The sequence below is a fragment of the Microcaecilia unicolor genome, chromosome 7, assembly GCF_901765095.1.
Source record: "Microcaecilia unicolor chromosome 7, aMicUni1.1, whole genome shotgun sequence".
Lineage (NCBI taxonomy): Eukaryota > Metazoa > Chordata > Amphibia > Gymnophiona > Siphonopidae > Microcaecilia > Microcaecilia unicolor.
The window spans coordinates 129,983,328-130,007,634 of NC_044037.1; the positions used below are offsets into that span (position 1 = coordinate 129,983,328).

At 44.8% G+C, this 24,307-nt stretch overlaps 1 protein-coding gene across 3 annotated transcripts in view; it reads left to right on the forward strand.

The window, feature by feature from the left end:
* Window positions 1-24,307, forward strand: part of COL6A2 (collagen type VI alpha 2 chain) — a 479,211-nt gene that overhangs the window by 235,745 nt on the left and 219,159 nt on the right. For all 3 annotated transcript variants that reach the window (XM_030210351.1, XM_030210352.1, XM_030210353.1), the window contains exon 15: window positions 3,867-3,929. In XM_030210351.1, the coding sequence (XP_030066211.1) occupies window positions 3,867-3,929 (63 nt within the window). The remainder of the gene's footprint in view (window positions 1-3,866; window positions 3,930-24,307) is intronic.

Sequence of the window (24,307 nt, forward strand, 5' to 3'; positions counted from 1 at the left end):
CCACGCCCGATATCCGTCCAAACCCGGGCCCCGGAGGAAGGGGTCTTCCGGGGAGGATACTGTCCCGTTCTGGGCCCTTACCTGGCGGTCCGCGGGCCGGAGCGGGAGGCTGGGGCGCCCGTGGGATGCGGGGCGTCGGGGGAAGGCTGCCACGGGGATCGCCGCGACTGCAAGTTGCTCCGAGGCCGGCGATCCAGAAGAACTAACGCCGGCCTCGGAGAAGGAGATCCGCCGGCCAAGATGGCGGCGCCGGCGTCGGCGTCCTCCTCGCGGCAGCAGGACCAGCAAGGAGGCTCCGCCCACTTGCGCCGGATTGGCGCATCCACGTGGGAACTCCGCCCATCGGACGAGAGGACCAATCCGGTCCTCACTGCCGGCCTGGGCGGAGAGGATTGGTTCCAGCTGTTCGCCTGCCAGGACTAGCGGGGGATTTAAACGGAAGCACGGAGGGGATCCAGTGCTTCCGTTTTGTTGTTTGAAGCCATCCTGCTAGCTATTTCCAAGGCTGTGTTTGTTCCTCATGCCAGCTAGCCGTCCTGCTAGCTATTTCCAAGACTGTGTTTGTTCCTCGTGACAGCTAGCCGTCCTGCTAGCTATTTCCAAGGCTGTGTTTGTTCCTCGTGACAGCTAGCCGTCCTGCTAGCCACTTCCAAGACTGTGTTTGTTCCTCGTGGCAGCTAGCCGCTCTGCTAGCTATTTCCAAGCCTGTGTTTGTTCCTCGTGACAGCTAGCCGTCCTGCTAGCCACTTCCAAGACTGTGTTTGTTCCTCGTGACAGCTAGCCGTCCTGCTAGCTTCTTCCAAGACTGTGCTTGTTCCTGTTGTCAGCTAGCCGTCCTGCTAGTCACTTCCGTAGACGGTATCCGTTCCCAGTGCGTAGCTAGCCGCCCGGCTAAGTTACGCTCACCAAGGACTCTGTACCCACATCCCGCCAGGCCAGCCGTCACCCCGTGGTTCCAGCAGTCCTGCTGGCCGCCCGCAGCTGAGGGCTCAACCCTCGGTGAACGGCGGTCGCCGCGGGTGAAGATTCGGGGTGCTCGGTTATTTCCTGGGCCTAGGGGAGCTCGGGAAAACTCGAGAGCTCACCAACACCAGAGTGACATCAGAGCCGCGACACTGTCGATCCTGTCTTCCCCCCGCCGCCAACCCTCCCCCGCCGCCGCCGTCAGGTACCTTTTGCTGGCAAGGGTCCCCAACCCCCGCCAGCCAAAGTCCTCTTCTCCAGCGCAGCCGCGTTGCTGATCCGCAAGGGCAGGCTTCTGTTTCTGTGAGTCTGACGTCCTGCACATACAAGAAACAGAAGCCTGCCCTTGCAGATCAGCAACGTGGCCGTGCTGGAGAAGAGGACTTTGGCTGGCGGACGTTGGTGACCCTCGCCAGCAAGGGTACCTGACAGCGGAGGGGGAGGGTTGGCGGCGGGGGGGCAGGGCCAAATCTATGGGGGCCCATGCCCCCGTGGCCCCAAATAGCTATACCCCTGGATGGACATATAAATTGGAATCAAGTTGCTGCTTCAATAGAACTCTATGAAGCTAGAACAGCAATCTGTCAGCACAAGTTTATGTAAGCAGGTTTTGAAAGAATTATGCCTGACTGTTAGACAAGTGCTAAAAAATTATTTAAGTAACTAGTAAAAAAGGCCCGTTTCGGTAGGAAATGAAACGGGCGCTAGCAAGGTAATTCCCCAACCCTCTCTCGCTGTCTCGCTCTGTCCCCTGTGAGACCCACACCCCCCTCCCTTCCTTCCTTCTCCTTCCTTCCTTCCAGTTCAAGGCCTTCTCATGCCCCTCCCACCGAGTTCCAGACTCCACCCTCCCTCCGATTTCAACACCCCCCCTCCGCGTTACTGACCCCTGGACCCCCCTGCCGCAACCCTCTCGACCCCCCCCCCCCCCCTTTCCGGCGAAAACCCTCCCCCAACTCTGCTGTCGCATACCTGTGCTGATGGGGGACCCCAACCTCCGACAGCCGAAGTCCTCTTCTCGTCTGCGCCAGCATTGTTTGCTTGCTGAATCTGATCAACTTTCTGTGCATGTGTCTGATGTCAGACGCATGCACAGAAACTTGATCAGTTCATTCTTCAAGCAACGCCACGCAGTCGAGAAGCGGACTTCGGCTGTCGGGGATTGGGGTCCCCCGTCAGCACAGGTATGCGACGGCGGCGGGTGAGGGGTCGAGAGTGTCATGGCAGGGGGGTCCAGGGGTCAGTAACGCGGAAGGGGGGGTGTTGAAATCGGAGGGAGGGTGCAGTGTGGATCTCGGTGGGAGGGAGTGACATGTGTGTATGTGGGGGGTGTAGATGTGCTTCAGGTGGGGGGAGGGGTGTTTGATGTGCTTGGGGGGTTGATTTGGTGATGCGCCGAGGGGGGGGGGGGGGTTGTGGTGCCATGCTTGCAGTTTTTGTTGCGCCGCTCCCTGCCACTTGCTCCACGTGTTTCCCTACTCCTCCTCTTGCCTTTGAATCAGTTGTGAGTGACATCATCCGGGCTTCGGAGCCTAACTCAGGAGGCACGGACACAGGCAGTCCCACATTAGAACGTTGATGGAGAGAATTATTATATAGGATAACCAGTTTTAAAAGTGGGAGGGTTCGTTAGGGATTTATTAATTATTATTTATTATTTCTTAGGCTCTATTAACTGCCTTTATGAAGAGATTCGTTCAAGGCGGTATATAACAGAGACAGTTTGACATAAAATTTACATTTTGTTATATTAGTATACATAATAGTAAAATGACTCTGAATACAATCAGTGAGGTAAGCTGTGAGATGGCAAATAAAATCCTAGTAATATGATTAAATATGAAACAGTATCAGAAATATAAACATTTAACAGCACTGTAAAAGAATCATATAATAGAAATATAAATGTTTTTAGAATAAGAATACCACAATTATAGGCAGCATGGAAGAACATTCATATAACAGATACGATACAATGTCACAATACAAATGAAACACCTTAATTAATATGCATTCATTTGAACATTCAAATAGCACAGATATGATGCTAATGCTGTTTGTACAATACATCTTAATAAGTAAACAAAAGGGCATGTGCAGTAGAAATATATATAGACAGGGCACACTGAAGGCAAATTATATATACAGTTGGATAAGATATAAGGAACTAGCCTAGGTTTCAGGGTGTGTATTAAGCTAGCCTGGGGCACAGTGAGTGGATAATCAGTCACTGCATGTAATACAGGCTTGATTGAAGAGCCAGGCTTTCATCTGTCTCTTTAACCCCCAGAACAATTATTTCTATATCTGCCTCCTAAACTGGGAGATGATTCCAGGGTAATGCTGGCTAAAAAGTTAATGCTCACCAGTAAGTGGTTGTAGCTAGCCTGCTGGCAGGGGTTTGTTCCTCTTTTGTGGAAAAGTGGTGGATTGAAGTGAGATATGTGATGTAAATGGAGTTGCAATGGCACAAGAAAGTTGAAGAGAGAGTGTGGAGAGTGAGGCACCAATATTAGAATATCAGAGTTAAGATTTTTTTTTTTTGTGGTATGACTCTAGAGCTCATTTTTGTGAGTTGAGGGGAAGGGGTTGATCTGGGGTGAAGGGTGCTTTTTCTCTTTTTTTTGTCAGTGTTGCAGACATATCCGTGTTTACAAGTCTATATGTGATAGCTAAAAATTAATAAAAATTAAGTTTAAAAACTAAATCATTCATTTTTTCCACCTGGAAAGGAAATGTATATATCACATTAGTCTGAATAAATGTTCCATTCCCTCTTTCCACAATGCCTCCTTTATCTAAGTCATAAATCCTAATATAGACAGGATACATATAGTCACTTGAGTTTATAGTACATTTCAAGGACCAAACCACCTCACTCAGTGCTTCTTTTTTCATGATAGGGCCGCAGAGGAGATCCAGGTACCAAAGGTAGTCCAGGAGCTGATGGAGCTGTTGGTGAAAAGGTAAGTGGATTTTGAGTAAAATGAAGACATCTAGGTAAGAAGAAAAATATAGACACATAGAGAGCATTTCTATAAAGAAATACCTACATGTAGACACCTAGATGATGCCTATGTGGAGCCTATTCTATAAGGGAGAGTAGGCATCTACTTTACAGATTACTAGCGTAACCAGGTATATATGCATATGTGTTAGGCATGGGCACGTCTGCAAACTACAGAGCTGGCATAAATACCTGTGGCTATATTAACATACAGCCAAATAGTATTCTGAACATATCATTAGAAGGGCATTTTTGAAAGAACATCCAGAATTGGGATATCCCGCTCATAATGTCCCCCCCAAAAAACCCCATCCATTTCACAGCCATTTTTGAAGAAAAATGTTGGGATGGCCTTTTTGAAAATATGTGAGAATATCCAAAATGAACAGCCATTTTCCAAAATAAAACGTCCAAATTATAAACACCAAAAAAACACAAACAAGGACATCTGGCAGCATTTGTATGAAAATGACCACACAGACATGATTGCAGAGCAGCCTAGTGATCACTGCAGTGGACTTTAATCCAGGGCACCAGGTTCATATTTTATTTTAAATGGATAGCCCTCCATAGACAGGGAAATACCTACTGTTTCTGAATGTGCATCACCTCAATAGCCCTCATGCTTACAGATATTTTTATGGTTTAACGGCTTTTATTCAGGATCAAAAGAAACCCAACATCTAACAACTAAACAGCAAGTCTAGACAAAGACATCAAGTGGTTACATAACAGTCAGCAAGCATAACAGATTAATAAGCAAAAACTGACATTTGGGACATTGACCAACAAGCACCCAACCTGCTCTAGCAGCCTGATATTGTGATATATATGCTCTGTGGCGTATTCAGTATTAACTCTCCTGAAGTTCGGCATTTCCAACCTGCTATGGAATAGCTTTAATCAAGTTTTTAAAAAGCACCCCTTTCAGTTCCTACTCAAGGTCTGTGCTCCAAGCCTTCTTAAGAGGACCATACTCTGGGGGAGGGAGAAGAGAAACCAAGGCTCTATGTAAACCTGATACAGAAACCTGACCAAAAATATCTCCTTGTAAAAAATCTTGAAGTTTCTGACTTTGCCTTGTATGCACAGCCCTGTGATCTAAGCTAGTATAATAGTGGTGCAGCTGCCGATATGCCAGCGGTGTAGCAAGGGCGGGGTGGTGGGGGCGGTCCGCCCCGGGTGCACGCCGCTGGAGGGATGCAGAGAGCAGCCGCATGCCTGTCGACTCCGCTGTTTCTCTGCTCCCTCTGCCCCGGAACAGGTTACTTCCTGTTCCGGGGCAGAGGGAGCAGGGAGCCAGCGGAGCCGAGAGCCGCGCGGCTGCTCCCAGCAGCCAAGAATGCACCTGGGGGGGGGGCGCATCGGCAATCCGCCCCGGGTGGCAGCCGACCTAGGATCATCACTGCAATACGCAAAATAATCCATGTGTGTTAGAGAGAGCCTCTGCTGTAAATCCTGAAAAGAAGAGAAAACATCTCACTCATTGAGAAAATGCTCAAGCAAAACAGATCCCTACATGACAATAAATCACTAACATTGGTGTTCTGATTCCAACAATTCAAAAGAGCCAGCCAAATGCCCCTTAGTGGCTGCAGCAATACACTCCTACGACAAGAATGAGGCAATTTTTTTGTCTGGGAATGCAAAAGAAAATGTAAATGCCAAGGTGTAAACAATTCCTTTTCCCATCACGTGGGAGTAAACTGCTCACTACCAAACAACCAATCCCTAAGATGCCGCAGAAGACAAGCCTGATTATAGTGCCTAAGGCAAGGTAAACCTAAACCTCCTTGCGGCCAGGAATCATAAAGATATTGTAGAAGTATTTTCAATTTCTTTCCCCTCCTCCCCCCCACAAAAATTTCCTACATATCCTGTTTAACAATTGTAGATCTTTCCACAAAACTGTAAAACATAGAGCCAGCAAGGAAAAATAATCATTTAAAAGAAATGTATCCTACCCATTAAGGATAAAGGTAAATGACTCCATTTCTCAAAATCAAGCTTGGCGTCTTTTAACAACCTGTCGACATTCAAAAGATAGAGTCTTGAAGTCTCCATAGTTAACACCCCCAAATTTCAAAAAGGTTTGCTGGCCCATTTCAATGGATAATGTCCCTGCCAAGCCATACCTTGATCCCCTTCCCTCTGCAATGCCTCTGATTTGTCGAGATTTAACATAAAGCCTGAAAAATCCCCAAATTTAGTCATACATTCTAACACGCCAGAAAGCGGAGAAAACTGTTTATGCTGAAGAGAGACTTTGGTAGGGTAGTCTTGAAAACATAAGACCTTATGGCCTTCATAATCCTGGATTTTACCACTGCGGAGAGCAGACAATATCTCTATCTTATGATGATAATAAAGCAGTCTTAAAATAACTATCCTGGGACTGTTGGAAAGTTTTAGAGAATACGGTTCGTTTTCGGGATTTCGACTGAATATGCAAAAGTCGGAGGGTTTGCCGACTAGTTCAGAGGTTCGCACTAGTTTGGAGGGAGAGGAGGGAGAGTTTCCTTTAAAGTGGGCCCCGGGGTTTTTCCGGTACTTGGGTATACTGTTACCTAGTGATCTTAAGGCTTTATATAGAATAAATGTTGATTTTTTTGTTGCGGGTTACTAAACAGCAACTTGTTGTTTGGCATGCGTTACCGCTCCCGCTTAGTGGCAGAATTAATCTGTTCCGCATGATTATATTTCCGCGTTGGTTGTATGTTTTTTTTTTTTATTTGCAAAAGCTTTTATTAACAACTCAAGATAACAAATTCAGAGAGACTTAGCCTCTTGTAATATACAAAAGCTGAAACATCTACATATAAACTCCCCCTTGATCCGATTTTTCCTTTTATTTCCCCCCCTTCCCCCTCCCCTCCCTTTATCCCCCCTGTCATTCCCAACCCCCCTCCTCCCTCCCACAGTGTTCCTCATGTAGCTGTATCCTTTATCTCTTGTCCGCCCCCTCCCACAACCCTTTCTAGGTGTAGCCATTCTTCTGCCTTTGGATTATAGTGTCCCCGGCGTCTATCAGTTAGTTTTTCTAAACCCATCATCATATGCAATTTTGATTTCCAGTCTTGACCTGTGGGCCCCTGCTTCTGTTTCCATTTCACTGCTATGGTTGATTTTGCTGCTGCTAGGCATAATCGTTTGAGTCTACATTGCCATTTCTTCCCTTTCCTATTCTCGTAGCCCAGTAAACAACACTTGGGATCGTGTAAAAACTGAACCCCTGTTGCTAGGGTTATATGTTCTGAAATCAATTTCCAAAACTCCTGTATTTTCGGACATTCCCACCATATGTGATAGTATGTCCCCCTCCCTCCCTCACAGCGCCAACATGTATCTAGCGTTCCTGGGAACATAGCTCTTATTCTATCTGGGGTATAGTACCATCTGCTCATGACCTTATAGGCATTTTCTTTGATTAGTACACATACTGATGCTTTTTTAACCTCCAGGCACATTTTCTTCCACTCCCCCTCACTGAACTCTGTATTAAGATCTTGCTCCCATGCTTTCATATAAGACAACTTTACAAATTCAGTTCCTCTGATGTGCTCATACAGTTTGGAGATTCCTTTACTTCCCCAGATTATGCTCTTCCATAAATTCTCAAATTTTTCATTCTCTAGCCAATTACCTTTATGCCAGCTGGCCTTCACCATATAGCTTTTGACTTGGAGGTAAGCATACCGGTCAGTTTCAGGTAGATTGTATTCCTCCCTAAGTACCTCAAATGTCTTAAGTTGTCCCTCTGTTGTTAGTTCCCGAAATCTGATCAGACCCTTATCAAACCATGATTTAAATATCTTATTCTCTTGCCCTCCTTCAAACCCGGGCTCTTGTGTTAACCATGCGTAAGTGGATTTATGTTGTGACCCTCTTAATTTCTGTTTGATTCTCCCCCATAGTAAGAGCAAGTGAGAGAGAAATGGATTTAATGTCAAATTCTTATAATCGTTTTCTAGGTAGGCGCCCCATAGTAGTGCATCTAATCTCCCTTTTTGAACAAAAATCTGCTCAAGTCTGGTTGCGGGAGAGAGGTCGACCTTGCTCCAGACTCCAATTTGCCTAAGTTGAGCCACCCAGTAATACCATAAAATGTTAGGCATTCCTCTCCCTCCCTGCTCTACCGTCCCCCACATTATTTTCCGGGACAGTCGTGCCTGCTTTCCTCCCCAAATAAATTCTCCCAGTTCTGTCTGTATTTTCTGCAACTCCCCCTTAGGGACGTTAATTGGCAATGTCTGAAAGAGAAACAACAATCGAGGTAGTATGTTCATTTTGACTGCCGCTATGCGGCCCCACCACGATAGCCACCCTGTTTTCCACTTGCTAAGATCCTTCCGAATTGCTGCTATAAGTGGGACATAATTCAGCTGATATAAAGTGTCAAGGTCTCTCGGGATCTGTATGCCCAGATAGCGAAAACTGGAGTCCGTCCATCTGAAAACAGATCTCCCCCTCAGTTGTTCTGCCTCCTGACCCGTTACTGTTATGCCCATGAGCTCAGATTTATCAAAATTCACTCTAAATCCAGACATTTTCCCAAAGAAATTCAGTTCCTGAATAAGCACCGGTAAAGTTGTCAGGGGTGATCCAATATAAAACAATAAGTCATCGGCAAATAAGGCAATTTTATGCTCTCTCCCTCCCATTTTGACTCCTTTCACCTCTCCTAAGTCTCTAATTCGCTGTGCTAGAGGTTCAATGGATATGGCAAACAGTAACAGGGAGAGGGGACACCCCTGTCTCGTTCCCCGCTGAATATTGAGTGTATTTGACCAGCCCCCATTAACCTTTATCTTTGCCACTGGCTTTTCATATAACCCTTTCACCCAAGTTATAAAGGGCCGCCCCAATCCCATTTCCGTCATGACTTCCCATAAATATTCCCATTCCACTCTATCGAACGCCTTTTCAGCGTCTATCGTCAAGAGCGTCATAGAGTCCCCTCGTCTCTGGGCCCCCCCCATCAGGTTTAAAGTCCGCCTAATATTGTCTGCCACCTGCCTATTTTGGATAAAGCCCGATTGGTCTTCATGAATGAGTGATGGCAAAATCCCACTTAACCTATCCGCCATAACTTTGGCTAATATTTTCACATCTACATTCAACAAGGATGGCGATAAGAGCCACATAAGGTAGGATCTCTCCCCGGTTTTAATAGTACTGTAATCCCTGCTTCCTGCATACTAGATGGGAGTCCCCTGTCAGCAAAACAAGCATTGCCCAACCTGACTAATAGCGGGCCTAATTCTTGGTGGAAGATTTTATAATATTTGGCTGTATAACCATCTACTCCTGGTGATTTCCCCCCTTTCAAGCCTTTGATAACTTCTACTACTTCCTTCAACGTTATAGGGGCTTCCAACGTCTCCCTCTGTGGAACCGAGACTCGTTTTAGGCCTAGGTTCTGTAGATGTGTTCTAATCTCCTCTACAGGAGCTGCTGATTCCTTTGTGTACAAGGTCCTGTAGAAACTCATAAATTGTTCCCTAATCTCCCCGTCTTGATGAAATAACAAATCTTTTGGTCCTTTTATTTTAGTAATTGTGCTTGCTATCCTTCTTTCTCGGAGCCCCCTAGCTAATAGGTTACCTGCCTTATTGCTGAACTCAAAAAAATTCTGTTGCATTAATTGTCTATGATACTACATTGTTTTCATTTGGATCTCTTGTAATTTTGCTCTCCACTATTTGAGCTCCATTAGTTGTTGCGACTTCCCTTCCCTTTGATGTAATGCCTCTAATCTAGCCAACTGTCTCCGCACTTCGAGTTCATGGGCTGCCCTTTTCTTTTTCTTATAGGCTCCTTTCCTAATAAGCACCCCCCTCACTACCGCCTTTAAAGCATCCCACAATATCCCCTCAGTTACATCACCTGTGTCATTTAATAGAAGATATTCTTTAATAGTGTTCCGCACCTCCTCACAATCAGCCTTCTCATCTAAAAGCGATTCATTAAGTCTCCATAGGTGCCCCCTCCTTTGTTTACCTAACCCATCTAATTGGACCCATACAGCTGCGTGATCAGAGGCATGTATATTTTCAATCTCTGCCTCCCTTATGTCCTCCCACATTCCCCGACTACCCCAAATTGCATCTATTCTTGCATAGGTTCCCTGTACGTGTGCAAAGTGTGTATATTGCCTCTGGCCTGGATGCTGAATTCTCCATATGTCTATCAGGTCCAGCTCTCGCATCATTCTGAGATATTGTCGCCCACCATATCTATCCCCTCTCCCCTGACTTGCTGAATGGTCTAGTGATCCCATCGGTTGATTGAAGTCGCCCCCCATTATCACCACTCCCTCTACAAAAGGTATTAATCTCTTTCGGATCGTGTCAAAATATTTTTCTTGCCCAGTGTTTGGGGCATACACATTTATAAGAGTAATGTTGCGGTTATTCATTTGTCCCTTAATTGCAAGACATCTCCCCTCCTTATCCTGATAGACAGCCATTTTTTGAAACTGCAAGTGTTCTTTCACATATATTACCAGCCCTCCAGTTTTATTCCCCCTGGAGTCGGCCAATGCTGTCCCTTCGCCCAATCCTTTATTCAGGATTAGAGACTCCTCCTGTTTTCTAATATGAGTCTCTTGCAGCATAACAATATCACATTTCATTTTACGAATCTCCCGAAATATGATACTTCTTTTACCCGGGTTGTTTAATCCATTGACATTCCATGACCCAATTCTTAAACCCCCCGCCCCCCTCTTCCCTAGATCCCCCCTCCCCCCCATTCTTTTCCCCCCCTCTACTCCCCCCACCAACTGGCTGACTAATGTGCTTGCCAGTTTGATCTAGAAGGAAGCTTGTCACCCTCAGAGCAATAACATCCCATCTCACAACTTTAAGAACAAAACTCTCCCCCATTATCAACTTAAACAACAACATTTTCTCCCTTATGCTTGATTTCCCTTTGAACCCAACTCTTTTTGCACTTCAACCTTCTACTCGCTTAGTGCAAAGAATAGTCGATTTAAGTCCATACTCAGTTCTTCGCTGCTTCAAGTACCATCATCCTCTCCCATTTCTTCTCTCTCTGCACAGGGTGATGGGCGATTTTTCCTCCCTTCCACCGTCTGCCAGCTGCTCGTCTCCTTCCTCCGTGAACTGCGCTGGGATTGATGTTCTGCCTCTTCTGCTCTTGGAATATCTGCGCAGCCCATCTCTCTTAGTATTTTCCACGCACCCTGGTGCGTTTGAAGGCGACGAGTATTGTTTCCCACTGTAATTTGTAATCCAAACGGGAAAAGCCATCGATATCGCAGTCCCGCTTTCTGAAGATATGCAGTGACTTCCTTGAAGTCTCTCCGTCTTTGCAGCGTTTTCCGTGCTAAATCCTGGAAAATCTTAATTTTCATCGTTTTCCAATTGATCTCTCCCATCTCTCGCGCTCTCTTCCAGACTTTCTCTTTGGTGGAAAATTTATGACAGCAGGCCACTATGTCACGTGGAAGCCCACCTTTTGGCGATCCTAAGCTTCTATGTGCCCTCTCCAGTTCAACCGGGGCTTGCACCTGGCCTTCTGTTATGTTGGGATCTTGCTGTAGTAAAAAGGCACAAATCTCCTTTACTACCTGTCCAGAGTTCTGATATTGCTCTTCTTCTGGAATGCCTCGGAAGCACAGATTACACCTTCTTGTGCGGTTCTCCAGGTCCTCCAGCATTAATTCTAAATTTGCCTTGGCTTGCTGCTCTGTTTTAAAAGAGCCTTGGAGTTCCCGCAGTTCTGACGAGAGCGTCTCAGTCTTTTCTTCGTTCTCCGCCAGTCGGGTGCCTATTTCTTTAATTTCATCATGCATGTAGTATTAATAGAACTAAAAAATGAACTTGCGGAGCTACTGTTAGAAATATGCAATCTGTCCCTAAAATCGAGTGTAGTACCGGAAGACTGGAGGGTAGCCAATGTTACTCCGATTTTTAAGAAGGGTTCCAGAGGAGATCCGGGAAATTATAGACCGGTGAGTCTGACGTCGGTGCCGGGCAAGATGGTGGAGGCTATTATTAAGAATAAAATTGCAGAGCATATACAAAAACATGGACTGATGAGACAAAGTCAGCATGGATTTAGTGAAGGGAAGTCTTGCCTCACCAATCTAATGCATTTTTTTGAGGGGGTAAGCAAACATGTGGACAATGGGGAGCCAGTTGATATTGTATATCTGGATTTTCAGAAGGCGTTTGACAAAGTGCCGCACGAAAGACTCCTGAAGAAATTGCAGAGTCATGGAATCGGAGGTAGGGTATTATTATGGATTAAGAACTGGTTGAAAGATAGGAAGCAGAGAGTAGGATTGCGTGGCCAGTATTCTCAGTGGAGGAGGGTAGTTAGTGGGGTCCCGCAGGGGTCTGTGCTGGGTCCGTTGCTTTTTAATGTATTTATAAATGACCTAGAGATGGGAATAACTAGTGAGGTAATTAAATTCGCCAATGACACAAAATTATTCAGGGTCGTCAAGTCGCAGGAGGAATGTGAACGATTACACATTGCGAGGACCTTGCGAGACTGGGAGAATGGGCGTGCAAGTGGCAGATGAAGTTCAATGTTGACAAGTGCAAAGTGATGCATGTGGGTAAGAGGAACCCGAATTATAGCTACGTCTTGCAAGGTTCCGCGTTAGGAGTTACGGATCAAGAAAGGGATCTGGGTGTCGTCGTCGATGATACGCTGAAACCTTCTGCTCAGTGTGCTGCTGTGGCTAGGAAAGCGAATAGAATGTTGGGTGTTATTAGGAAGGGTATGGAGTCCAGGTGTGCGGATGTTATAATGCCGTTGTATCGCTCCATGGTGCGACCGCACCTGGAGTATTGTGTTCAGTACTGGTCTCCGTATCTCAAAAAAGATATAGTAGAATTGGAAAAGGTACAGCGAAGGGCGACGAAAATTATAGTGGGGATGGGACGACTTTCCTATGAAGAGAGGCTGAGAAGGCTAGGGCTTTTCAGCTTGGAGAAGAGACGGCTGAGGGGAGATATGATAGAAGTGTATAAAATAATGAGTGGAATGGATCGGGTGGATGTGAAGCGACTGTTCACGCTATCCAAAAATACTAGGACTAGAGGGCATGAGTTGAAGCTACAGTGTGGTAAATTTAAAACAAATCGGAGAAAAGTTTTCTTCACCCAACGTGTAATTAGACTCTGGAATTCGTTGCCGGAGAACGTGGTACGGGCGGTTAGCTTGACGGAGTTTAAAAAGGGGTTAGATAGATTCCTAAAGGACAAGTCCATAGACCGCTATTAAATGGATTTGGAAAAATTCCGCATTTTTAGGTATAACTTGTCTGGAATGTTTTTACGTTTGGGGAGCGTGCCAGGTGCCCTTGACCTGGATTGGCCACTGTCGGTGACAGGATGCTGGGCTAGATGGACCTTTGGTCTTTCCCAGTATGGCACTACTTATGTACTTATGTACTTATGTAGTTCTGCTACAGCAGATTGAATACTCCTGCGAGTGGACACCATTTCCGCCTTGAGGTCCTTAAACCATCTTATAAAGTCCCTTTTGCTGAGTTCGTTTTCATTTTCCAGCTGCTCCTCAGGGTCTATGTCCGACTCGCTCTCTTCAGCCGCCATCTTTGCTCCGCGTGTCCTTAGACCCGCTCCGGCGTTTGCGGTCGTCTTTTCAGCTGCGAATTTAAATTTCGCCAGTTTTTTCTTCGCTGCCGTTGTAAGCGCTAGCGGTATGTTGCGTTAGGGAGAAATTTACGCTCAATTATATGAGGGAAAGCTTGTTTTTGCTCTCGAGATAGCGGAGCTCACCGATTAGGCTGCCATCTCCACTGCTGACGTCACTTCCTCCTGGTTGTATGTTTTACGACACTTGCCTCTTTGTTTGTTGAAAAATGATTTGCGTAAATTAAGGAGACTTCTTTTTTGTTGAGCAGGTAGGAAGCCTAAGATTCCTTTGGAGTACTTGTTTGGTTCTTGGAGGACAGGGGGTTTAGGTTTACCTAACTTACGATTGTATAATATGGCCTGCTTGTTACGACATTTGGATGATTGGATTTTAGGAACAGAATATTATACATGTTGGTCTGTAGAGAGAGAATTGTTTGTGCCTCTGCATCCTCACTATTTGTTACATGTAGCCCAAAAAAGATTACCTCTTACACTGAAAAAACATGTTTTGTTACATCCTATGAGATATGTGTGGAACTATTTTGTCAAAATGTCTTAAAATGAATCCATATTGTACGGATTTTCTGCCGTTAGTAGGGAACCTTGAATTTGGACCTGGTCGGACAATGGGGACTTTCCATGGTTGGGCCGCCAAAGGGATTTTTTATGTAGCGGATCTGTTAAAGGTTGATGGGTCACTGAAAACATTTGCGCAATTGCTGGAACACATTCCATCTAATCTACTTAACTTTTATGCTTACTTACAGACTTGTCATTATGTAAGTGCCCTGTTACCTAATTGCACCAGAAACTTGTTTGAGAATTTGGAGGTGTTTTTCAAGCCGAAGAGTACGACTTTCATTTCAGTATCTTCCTTATATTTATTTATTTATTTATTGCATTTGTATCCCACATTATCCCACCTCTTTGCAGGCTCAATGTGGCTTACAATTCTTTAAGGGTGATGGAGATAGAAGAGAACATACAATTGGTTTAACAGAGGGTTTTTGGTTACATGGTGGTGAAATACATGATGATTTTAAAGCAGAAGACATTAAAGAGCATTTCTGGATATATTAGAGATAGTGCAATTATACGTGTTGATCTTTATGATATATTTTGTCAAAGAGATAAGTTTTCAGTAGTTTGCGGAAGTTGGTCAATTCATAGACCGTTTTCAGGTTGCGTGGCAGTGCATTCCAGAGCTATGTGCTTGTATACGAAAAGGTTGATGCATGCATTGATTTGTATTTCAAGCCTTTGCACTTGGGAGGATGAAGGTTAAGGATTGTGCGAGAAGATTTTATTTGCGTTTCTGGGTGGTAGTTCTATTAGGTCTGACATATATGCTGGGGCGTCACCATGGATGATTTTATGGACTAGGGTACAGAGTTTGAATGTGATACGTTCTTTGAGTGGGAGCCAGTGCAGTTTTTCACGTAGGGGTTTTACTCTTTTGTATTTTGGTTTGCCGAATATTAGTCTGGCTGCCGTGTTCTGGGCTGTCTGGAGTTTTTTTAAGTATTTGCTCTTTGCAGCCAGCGTAAAGTGAGTTACAATAGTCCAGATGACTAAGTACCAATGATTGTACCAAGTTGCGGAAAAAATGGTCTGATTCTTTTTAGTTTCCACATTGAATGAAACATCTTTTTAGTTATGTTTTTTGTGTGATTCTCAAATGTTAGGTGTCGGTCGATGGTGACTCCAAGAATTTTGAGGGTATCCGAAATTGGTAGACTTAGTTTAGGTGTGTTGATGGTGGTGAATTCAGTCTTGTTGTATTGCGAGGTGAGTACTAGAGATTGGGTTTTTTCTGCGTTGAGTTTCAGTTTAAATGCGTCTGCCCAGGAGTTCATAATATGTAGGCTTTGGTTGATTTCATGGGAGATTTCTCTTAGATCTTGTTTGAATGGGATGTAAATCGTTACATCATCAGCGTATATATAAGGGTTTAGATTCTGGTTCGATAGTAGTTTAGCCAAGGGTGTCATCATTAGGTTGAATATGGTTGGTGAGAGGGGGGATCCCTGTGGAACTCCGCATTCAGGTGTCCATGTAGCTGATGTAATCGAGTTTGATGTCACTTGATATGAGCGAGTGGTTAGGAAACCCTTAAACCAATTTAGAATGTTGCCTCCGAGTCCGAAGTATTCGAGGATGTGTAATAAGATTCCATGGTCGACCATGTCAAATGCGCTTGACATGTCGAATTGTAACAGTAGTATGTTGTTTCCATTTGCTATCAATTGTTTGAATTTGGTCAGGAGCATAACTAGTACGGTTTCAGTACTGTGATTAGAGCGAAATCCTGACTGAGAGTCATGTAGTATTGAGAACTTGTATAGATATTCTGTGAGTTGTTTGGTCATCACACCTTCTTTTATTTTGGTGATTAAGGGAATGGATGCTACTGGTCTATAGTTCATTAGTTCATTAGCATTTTTCTTTGCATCCTTGGGAATGGGGGTGAGTAGGATGTTACCTTTCTCCCATGGGAAGAGGCCATTTTGTAACATGAAGTTCATATGATTTGTTAGGTCCGTTATAAAGTGTTGAGGGGCTGACTTCATGAGGTTGTTTGGGCATATGTCTAGTTTGCAGTGGGATTTGGCGAATTTTTTAAGCGTTTGTGAAACAAGGTCTTCTGGTAGTGTAGTAAATTCAGTCCAGATCCTGCCTGCTGGGTAGACTCCAGGGTCTGGTTCTAGGCACTCTAGGAGTGTAGTGTATTCGATTGGGCTGACAGGTATTTTGAGTCGCAGTTGTATGATTTTCTCCTTAAAGTATTTCACCAGGTCGTCAGCTCCAGGTGTGTCTTTGTTGTTGTTAGTGACTGGAGTGGTATCTAATAATTTATTCACAAGTTGGAAGAGTTTGTGTGTGTCTTTGTAATTTGGTCCGATTTCAGTTTTGTAGTATTGTCTTTTGGTTTGCCTTATGGTATATTTGTATTTCCTTCGGAGTTGCTTCCAAGCGTTAAGAGCGGGGTCGTCTTTCTTTTTGTTCCATGCACGTTCTAGTTTCCTGACTTGTGTTTTGAGTTTTTTCAGTTCTTCGTTGAACCATGGTATTGAGTTTTTTCTGTGCGATGTTCTGGTTTGGATTGGGGCAATGTTGTCTAGTATTGATTAGCATCTATTGTCCCATTGTGATAGGAACTGAATTGTATCTGTCTTTATTGTCCATCCGTCAGTGTAGATCTGTTGCCAGAATATAACCGGATCGATTTTTCCTCTTGTGGTGTAAGTTCCTAGTGGTTGTTTGCTAGGTATGTCTTTCATTCTCCATTGGAGGGTGATATGTGCTTTGTGATGGTCTGACCATGGTATAGGTGACCATTTAGTGTTAGTTAGTATAAAGTTTGCGTCATGGTCAAATTTGTGTGTTATGATGTCTAATGTGTGTCCTTTTTTGTGTGTTGGTTGTGTGTTTGAACCTTGTAGATCCCATAATTGTAGGAACTCTTTGAAGTCTCGGGTGCTTGTTATGGTGAGATCTTCCAGGTGTAGGTTAATATCTCCTATTATTATGAGGTTGGAGGAAGAGATACAGGTGTTCGAGATGAAGTCCATAAAGTGTGTTTGGCTATCTCGCCAGTTACCTGGTGGTCTGTAGAGTATAACTGCGTTAAGGTGTTCCTGCAGATTTGGGTGGCTGATTCTTATGGAGGCAATTTCGAGTTGTGGCAGTATGGATTCAGCTGTGTTTATGACGTTGAACTCAGCTTTGTATACTATGGCTATTCCTCCTCCTCCACTTTTCCCGTTTCTTGTCCAGTGTGTAATTTTGTATCCTGGAGGGCATAATTCTAGGATCTTGAAGGTTATGGACCCAGGTTTCAGTGATAAATAGGAAGTCAAGGTTGTCGGCAGTGATCCAGTCTGTTATGGTCTCTGTTTTGGTTACTACTGATCTGGCATTTACGTATCCTATTTGGATTAAGTGGTAAGGTTCAAATCGGGACGTTGAAGTTTTAATTTTTATTAGTTGCCTGTTTTCCTGGTGTTTAGTTTTGTTATGTCCTTTCTTCCCTTTCTGTTGGTTATTTCCATATATATTATTTTTTCCTTTTAGTTGATTGTTGTTCTTTTGTTCTGGTGGGTTATGCATGAATTGTCTGTATGATGCATGTGTGGTAGGCAGATTGGTGTTTGTGTTAGGAATGGTCCATGCATAATGTATAAGGGGGAGGAGGTAGATTAATCATAATCAGTTTGTTGGTATTCATGTTGGCTGTTGTACTGAGGTCTGTGATATGTATTTAAATTTAAATAGCAGGTAGCAGCAGTTTGTGTTTCCTTATGGTATTATTAGATGTTTGACAGGTTAATTATAAAGGTATTAAAAGTAGCATATAAAAGTAGGCCTTTAAGAACGTTTGGAAGCAAGGCAAATTGAGAGGTTTTGGCATGTGTTTAAAGGTAACAAGCTAGTTAAAGCATTTATGTTGGCATTAAACATTTAAGTGGGGTAGGTCATTTATAATGCAAGGCACTATAGGCATTTGTAAGTAAGGCACTAAAAGCAAAGCAGGGCATTGAAAGCAAAGCAAAGCAATCGGAAAACCTTGAGGTGCATTTGAGAGTAGCGGTGCGGCTGAATCAATTAAGTTGGCCCGGTTCTTAGGGTCTCTTACTACAATATTTTCATAAACAGAGTAGTAGTTTGATTTGAGTGTCTATGCATGGAATTTATCACAAGAGTTTTTGCTATGGTGTTTCAGCAAGTAAGCAAAGAGTTAACAAGAGTTTATCACAAGAGTTTTGCTATAGTGTTTCAACAAGCAATCTAAGAGTTTTGCTATAGTGTTTCAACAAGCAATCTAAGAGTTAACCTGTACAGGCAGAGAGGTCTGGAGCTGCATTCCACCAACTGCTGTCCTGTAATCTGATCCCCTGGCACTTCCGATGTGCTTGGGTGGCCTGCAGTCTGATACTCTGGTGGGTGCTTGCTTGGTGTATTGTATTTTTCCTTTTACTGCTACTCTGCACGGTCGGCGGCTGATTTCCTGCCGTTTCTGTCTTCCTGGCTCAACGAGATTTCAGAGGTCTCTCCAGTGTTGGTTATGTATTTGCCTGGTAAGGATTTTGAAATGGTAACGCGGAGGTGGCACGTGGAATTGGGGTGCAAGTTGTGTACCGGGCATATCTTGCGCTGTATCCAGCTGATCCCGCGTTACCTTCATAGTGCATATTATAGAGAATGTCAGTTTCGGATTGTGACCAGGTCTTATTTTTCTCCTCGTCAAGCGTTTCATGCGAAGTGTCTGGCGGTTAAGTATTGTGTAAAGTGTGGACATCTAGATGCTACTCTAGCTCATGCATTATGGTATTGCCTGAGAGTATAACTTTTTTGGAAGCGTGTGATTAGATATTGGGAGCATTTATTACATAAGCAACTAAGTCTTTCTCCAATTGGACTTCTGTTGGGCTGGGTGGGTGGTGCTCTTTATTAGTGTCTGAACGCATTTTTATTTATAAATCAGGGGTAGTGCGGAAGAAGTGCATTATGCAATGTTGGACCCAGAGCAGGGCGCCGGATTTCTGGTCTTGGCGTAATGCTCTTCATGTTCTTGCCCTTTTGGAAGCTCGTGATGTACGTTTAACTCCTAAATGTAGGAAAGAATTTTATTAGTTTGGGAACCGTATGTAATGTCTTTGTCCTCAAGGGTTCACAGTCTTTTATTGAATCATATCCCCATATGATCTTCTAGGTAGATATCGATGGGAGGGGGGGGGGGTATTACATGTTTTAATATGTTTTCGGATGGATACTGTAAGCTGAAATGATTTTCCTAGATTTTGTTAATTCTGAAATTTGGAATTCTGGTTATGTTCTGGATCATTAGAATTAACCAATGGTCGTTTTTGTTTTTGATTTTAAGGATTCATTTGTTAGTTTTTGCCTAAATTTAGTAATTTTCTGGTTTGTTTTTGTTTGCTGTGTATTATGTATTTGTTTTGTTATAATGGTTGTGTTTTCCATTTACTGCTTTATTTATGCATTGTATTTTGAACATTTAATGAAGCATTATTTATTAAAAAAAATAAAAAAATAACTATCCTGGGACGTTCCATAGGTGATCTTTTGGGACCCAGTCAATGTGCATGTTCTATGTGCAAAGGGCCAGCCATACTTTGATGTTGCAAGAATCTAGGGAACCAGGCTCCAGAAAAACACGCAATTCTGCATTGTGTACCGATTCCGGCAATCCAACCAGTCTCAGATTGTTCCTGCAAGAGCGATTTTCTAGGTCATCAACCTTATCTTGAAAGCTCTTGATTTCCAATGAAGATTCTTGAGCCGAAGTTTCCACTTCTCTGTTGGACCTCCTGAAGATCTTTGTTGAAAGTAGCAAATCAGTGTTCCATGCCATCCAATTTATCAATAATTTGTTGCAACTGTGTTCCCATGGCCTGTTCCACAGCTTGGCAGACCTCTGCAACTATTTCCGACGCCCAGGCGTATCCCACTGTTGGCGAGGAAGGGACACTTTTCTCCACCATCTTCAACCCTCCTCTGTGATTATTCTCCACGTCTTTCCTGGAACCACGGGCAGCCATAAGGAACTCTACTCCCTCTTTGCAGCTCCAGGTGGCCAGTGCCACTCCAAAGTCAGAATATCAGCCAAGCACCACTAAATGGCAGAGAGAGAAAGAGAGAAAAATAAAACCCTCAGCATTGCTCTCAGTCCATGCAGAAATCAGCCAAAGAAGCAGCCCGATATAATCCACTGCGTTGATGGCCCAGGAAACATTCTCTGTGCAAGCAGACGGAGCAGCACCCCCGAGGTTTTCAGGCCTGATGACCTCTCACTGTCCAGACTCGTGCCCCAGGGCCCTAATCAGCGTCTGTAATACACTGGATGCTTCACCATCCACCACCCCGCTGCTGCAGCTCTGGGTCCCTCTACTGCTCCAGCCGCTGCCAGACAGTGCCGCCTTGCTGCTTCTGTCCTCAACGTTGCTCCTCCAGCCTGCCGCCTAACCTCACTGTGATTGACCACGGAGTTCCTTTTCCAGACCACCGCAGCAACGCTGATGAGGGGGCACAGGCGCATGCCGCAATTGGCTCCACCTGGCGCCCCTAAGCTGTAGACAGGAGCACTCACTACACCACCAGATAAAAGTGTAGGGAGAGACCTGGGGCAGGGCTGTGGGAGAGCGTTCTGGTCACCTTTTTCAGGGATTCACAGCCAGGTTGCAGGAGCTCATCTTGTAGCAGCCATCTTGGCCGGTGGCTCGACTGGAAGTCTTGCAGATGTCTTTAATATTTAGGTACAGTAAATATATCTCCATTTCTGGAGGGCTCACAATTTAAAGGTAAAAAAAAAAAAGAGAATTGAAATGGGATGTGAACCTGGGTCCCTTGTTTTACAGTCCACTGCACTGACCACTTGGCTACCCTTCAGACCTGCTTGCTGCTGTGTTCAGAATGCCCATGATGCCTGATTTTGTCAGGGAGCCTATTTTCAATTTCTGGTGTCACTTTCAGGAGTGAGGTAGGCGGACAATAACGACTGGGGGTTTAAGGAGAGGTCATCCCTTAATCCCTTCAGTGGTCAGCTGCTCAGTTGGAACACCTTTTAATATACCCTGGACGTTATTGAAACAGGTCTACATAAAAACATCCTTTTTAAATCTGGATGTTTTTTCCTGTTCGATTATCACTGTTGGACGTCCTAATTTTGGGCCCTCCCTAGTCCCACCCAATACATGTCCCCTTGCTATTTGGATGCACTGCAGTGTAGGATGTACAAATTCTGCCATTCCAAAATCGCAGTTTGGATGTTTCAGGCAGATGGGTATTTGAGACATCCATGTGCTTTGAAAATGAGTGCCTTTGAGGGGCATTTTCGAAAGAAACGTCTAAGTTTGGATTTGGATGTCTTTGTAATACATCCAAATCTGGAGGCGGGGAAAAGCTCATTTTCGAAAAAAGATGGACGTCCCATCTTTCATTTTGAAAATACCAAGGACGTCCTTGGATTTGGACATCCCTAGATTTGGACATCTTTGACTTTTGGCGATTTTCAAAACCAAAGATGTCCATATCTAAAACATCCAAATGCAAGCAATGTGGACGTGGGAGGAGCCAGCATTTGTAGTGCACTGGTCCCCCTGACATGCCAGGACAGCAATCAGGCACCCTAGGGGACACTGCAATGGACTTCATAAAATGCTCCAAGGTACATAGCTCCCTTGTGTGCTGAGCCCCCCAAACCCCACTACCCCCAACTGTACACCACTACCATAGCCCTTACGGGTGAAGGGGGCACCTATAAGTGGGTACAGAGGGTTTGTAATGGGTGTTGGAGGGTTCATTGTTTCCTCCACACATGTTAACAGGTAGGGGGGTATGGGCCTGGGTCTGCCTGTTTAAAACTGCTCCAGGGACCTGCATGCACTGTCATGGACCTGAGTATGACATCCGAGGCTGGCATGTAATATTTTTATGATGTTTTTTGAGGGTGGGAGGAGTTAGTGACCACTAGGGGAGTAACGGGAAGTCATCCCCGATTCCCTCCAGGGGTCATCTGGTCATTTCGGGCACCTTTTTGTGCCTTATTCGTAATAAAAACACGTCCAGGTGAAAATGTCCAAGTTGTTTAGTACATCTCTGCCTTTTTCCATTATGGCTCAAAGACGTCCAAGTCTTAGGCATGCCCAAGTCCCGCCTTCACCACGCCTCCGATAAACCTCCTTGAGATTTGGACGTCCTTGCGATAGACTTCGCTAGAGACGTCCAAAATCGGGTTTCGATTATACAGATTTGGACTTTTGAGAGATGGACGTCCAAGTACCGATTTATGTCGAAAGATGGACATCCGTCTCTTTCAAAAATGTGCCTATTAATGTACTGCAAATTAAAACCCATTTTAGCATAAGAGCTAAATTTAGCTGGTTAAGCAATGATAACCACCTAAGCTTAGTGAATTTTAGTGCATAGGAGCATATATTTTTCAGGTCACTGGTAAATATAAATAAATAAATGATGAGATCATCTTCCCACAATGAATACCCCTGAGCCTTCCTACCCAATCCCACCCCTGGCACCTATCAAAGGCTTTCCATGGTGGTCTAGAGAGGAGCTGGAACAACCCTCAGTCGCTCCTGTACTAGGGTTCAAAATAGTGCCTATGACACCCTAGATGTAGTCTTGCAGTATATCAACACAAAATCTTAGTGGTACCTGGATAACCTTTGGTGCTGCTGTATACTTGCAGGCTTATTTTCGAAAGAGAAGGGCGCCTATCTTCCGACACAAATTGGGAGATGGGCGTCCTTCTCTCAGGGTCTCCCAAATCGGCATAATCGAAAGCCGATTTTGGGTGTCCTCATCTTCTTTCCATTGCGGGGACAGCCAAAGTTCATGGGGGCGTGTTGGCACCGTAGCGAAGGCGGGACTGGGGCGTGATTAAGAGATGGGCGTCCTCGGCCGATAATGGAAAAAAGAAGGGGGTCCCTGACGAGCACTTGGCAGACTTTACTTGGGCCATTTTTTCTTGCGACCAAGCTGTGAAAACGTGCCTGAACTGACCAGATGACCACCAGAAGGTATCGGGGATGACCTCCCCTTACTCCCCCAGTGGTCACCAACCCCATCCCATCCTAGAAAATTTTTTTAAAATATTTTTTGCCAGCCTCTATGCCAGCCTCAAATGTCATACCCAGCTCCATGACAGCAGTATGCAGGTCCCTGGAGCACTTTTAGTGGGTACAGTGCACTTCAGGCAGGCAGACCCAGGCCCATCCTCCACTACCTGTTACACTTGTGGTGGTAAATGTGAGCCCTCCAAAACCCACATGCAACCCACTGTACCCACATGTAGGTGCCCCCCTTCACCCCTTAGGGCTATGGTAGTGGTGTACAGTTGTGGGGAGTGGGTTTTTTTTTTGGGGGGGGGGGGGGGCTCAGCACCCAAGGTAAGGGAGCTATGCACCTGGGAGCAATTTGTGAAGTCCACTGCAGAGACCCCTAGGGTGCCCGGTTGGTGTCCTGGCATGTCAAGGGACACCAGTGCACTACGAATTCTGGCTCCTCCCACGACCAAATGGCTTGGATTTGGTTGTTTTTGATAGGGGCATCCTTGGTTTCCATTATGGCTGAAAACTGGGGATGACCATCCGTTTAGGTCGGCCATCTCTAAGGTTGACCTAAATGTTGAGATTTGGGCGTCCCCCAACCGTAATACTGAAATGAAAGATGGACGCCCATCTTGTTTTAATAATACGGGTTTCCCTGCCCCTTCGTGGGGCCATTCTGCGAGGACGCCCTCATGAAAACCTGGGTGCCCCATTCAATTATGCCCCTCTTGGATATTCAGCACCAATACGAAGGTATTGGCCAGTGCTGAATATCCAGGTATAAATTTAAATGCTACAGTCCAATGCTGACCATGGTGTTTAAATATTGGGTTGAAAATTTTGAGTTCTTGAAACCCCTATCTCATTCCTGCTTAAAAAGAAACCAGGAGCACCCCTCAATTCCATCACCTCTCATCCCCCTGAACTCCACAAAGTGTCTTTCTGAAAAAAAAAAAAGGTCAGAAGAGGACATAGCCTTTCCTCTTTCCTCCTCCTTTTAGTACCTTGATACCATAGAAATTAAGCCTCATGTTAGTTGATTAATCTGGCCAGTTTTCAAAGGATTTGTTCTGACCAGCTAAATCCCTAAGCTGGCTTGATCCTTTTGAATG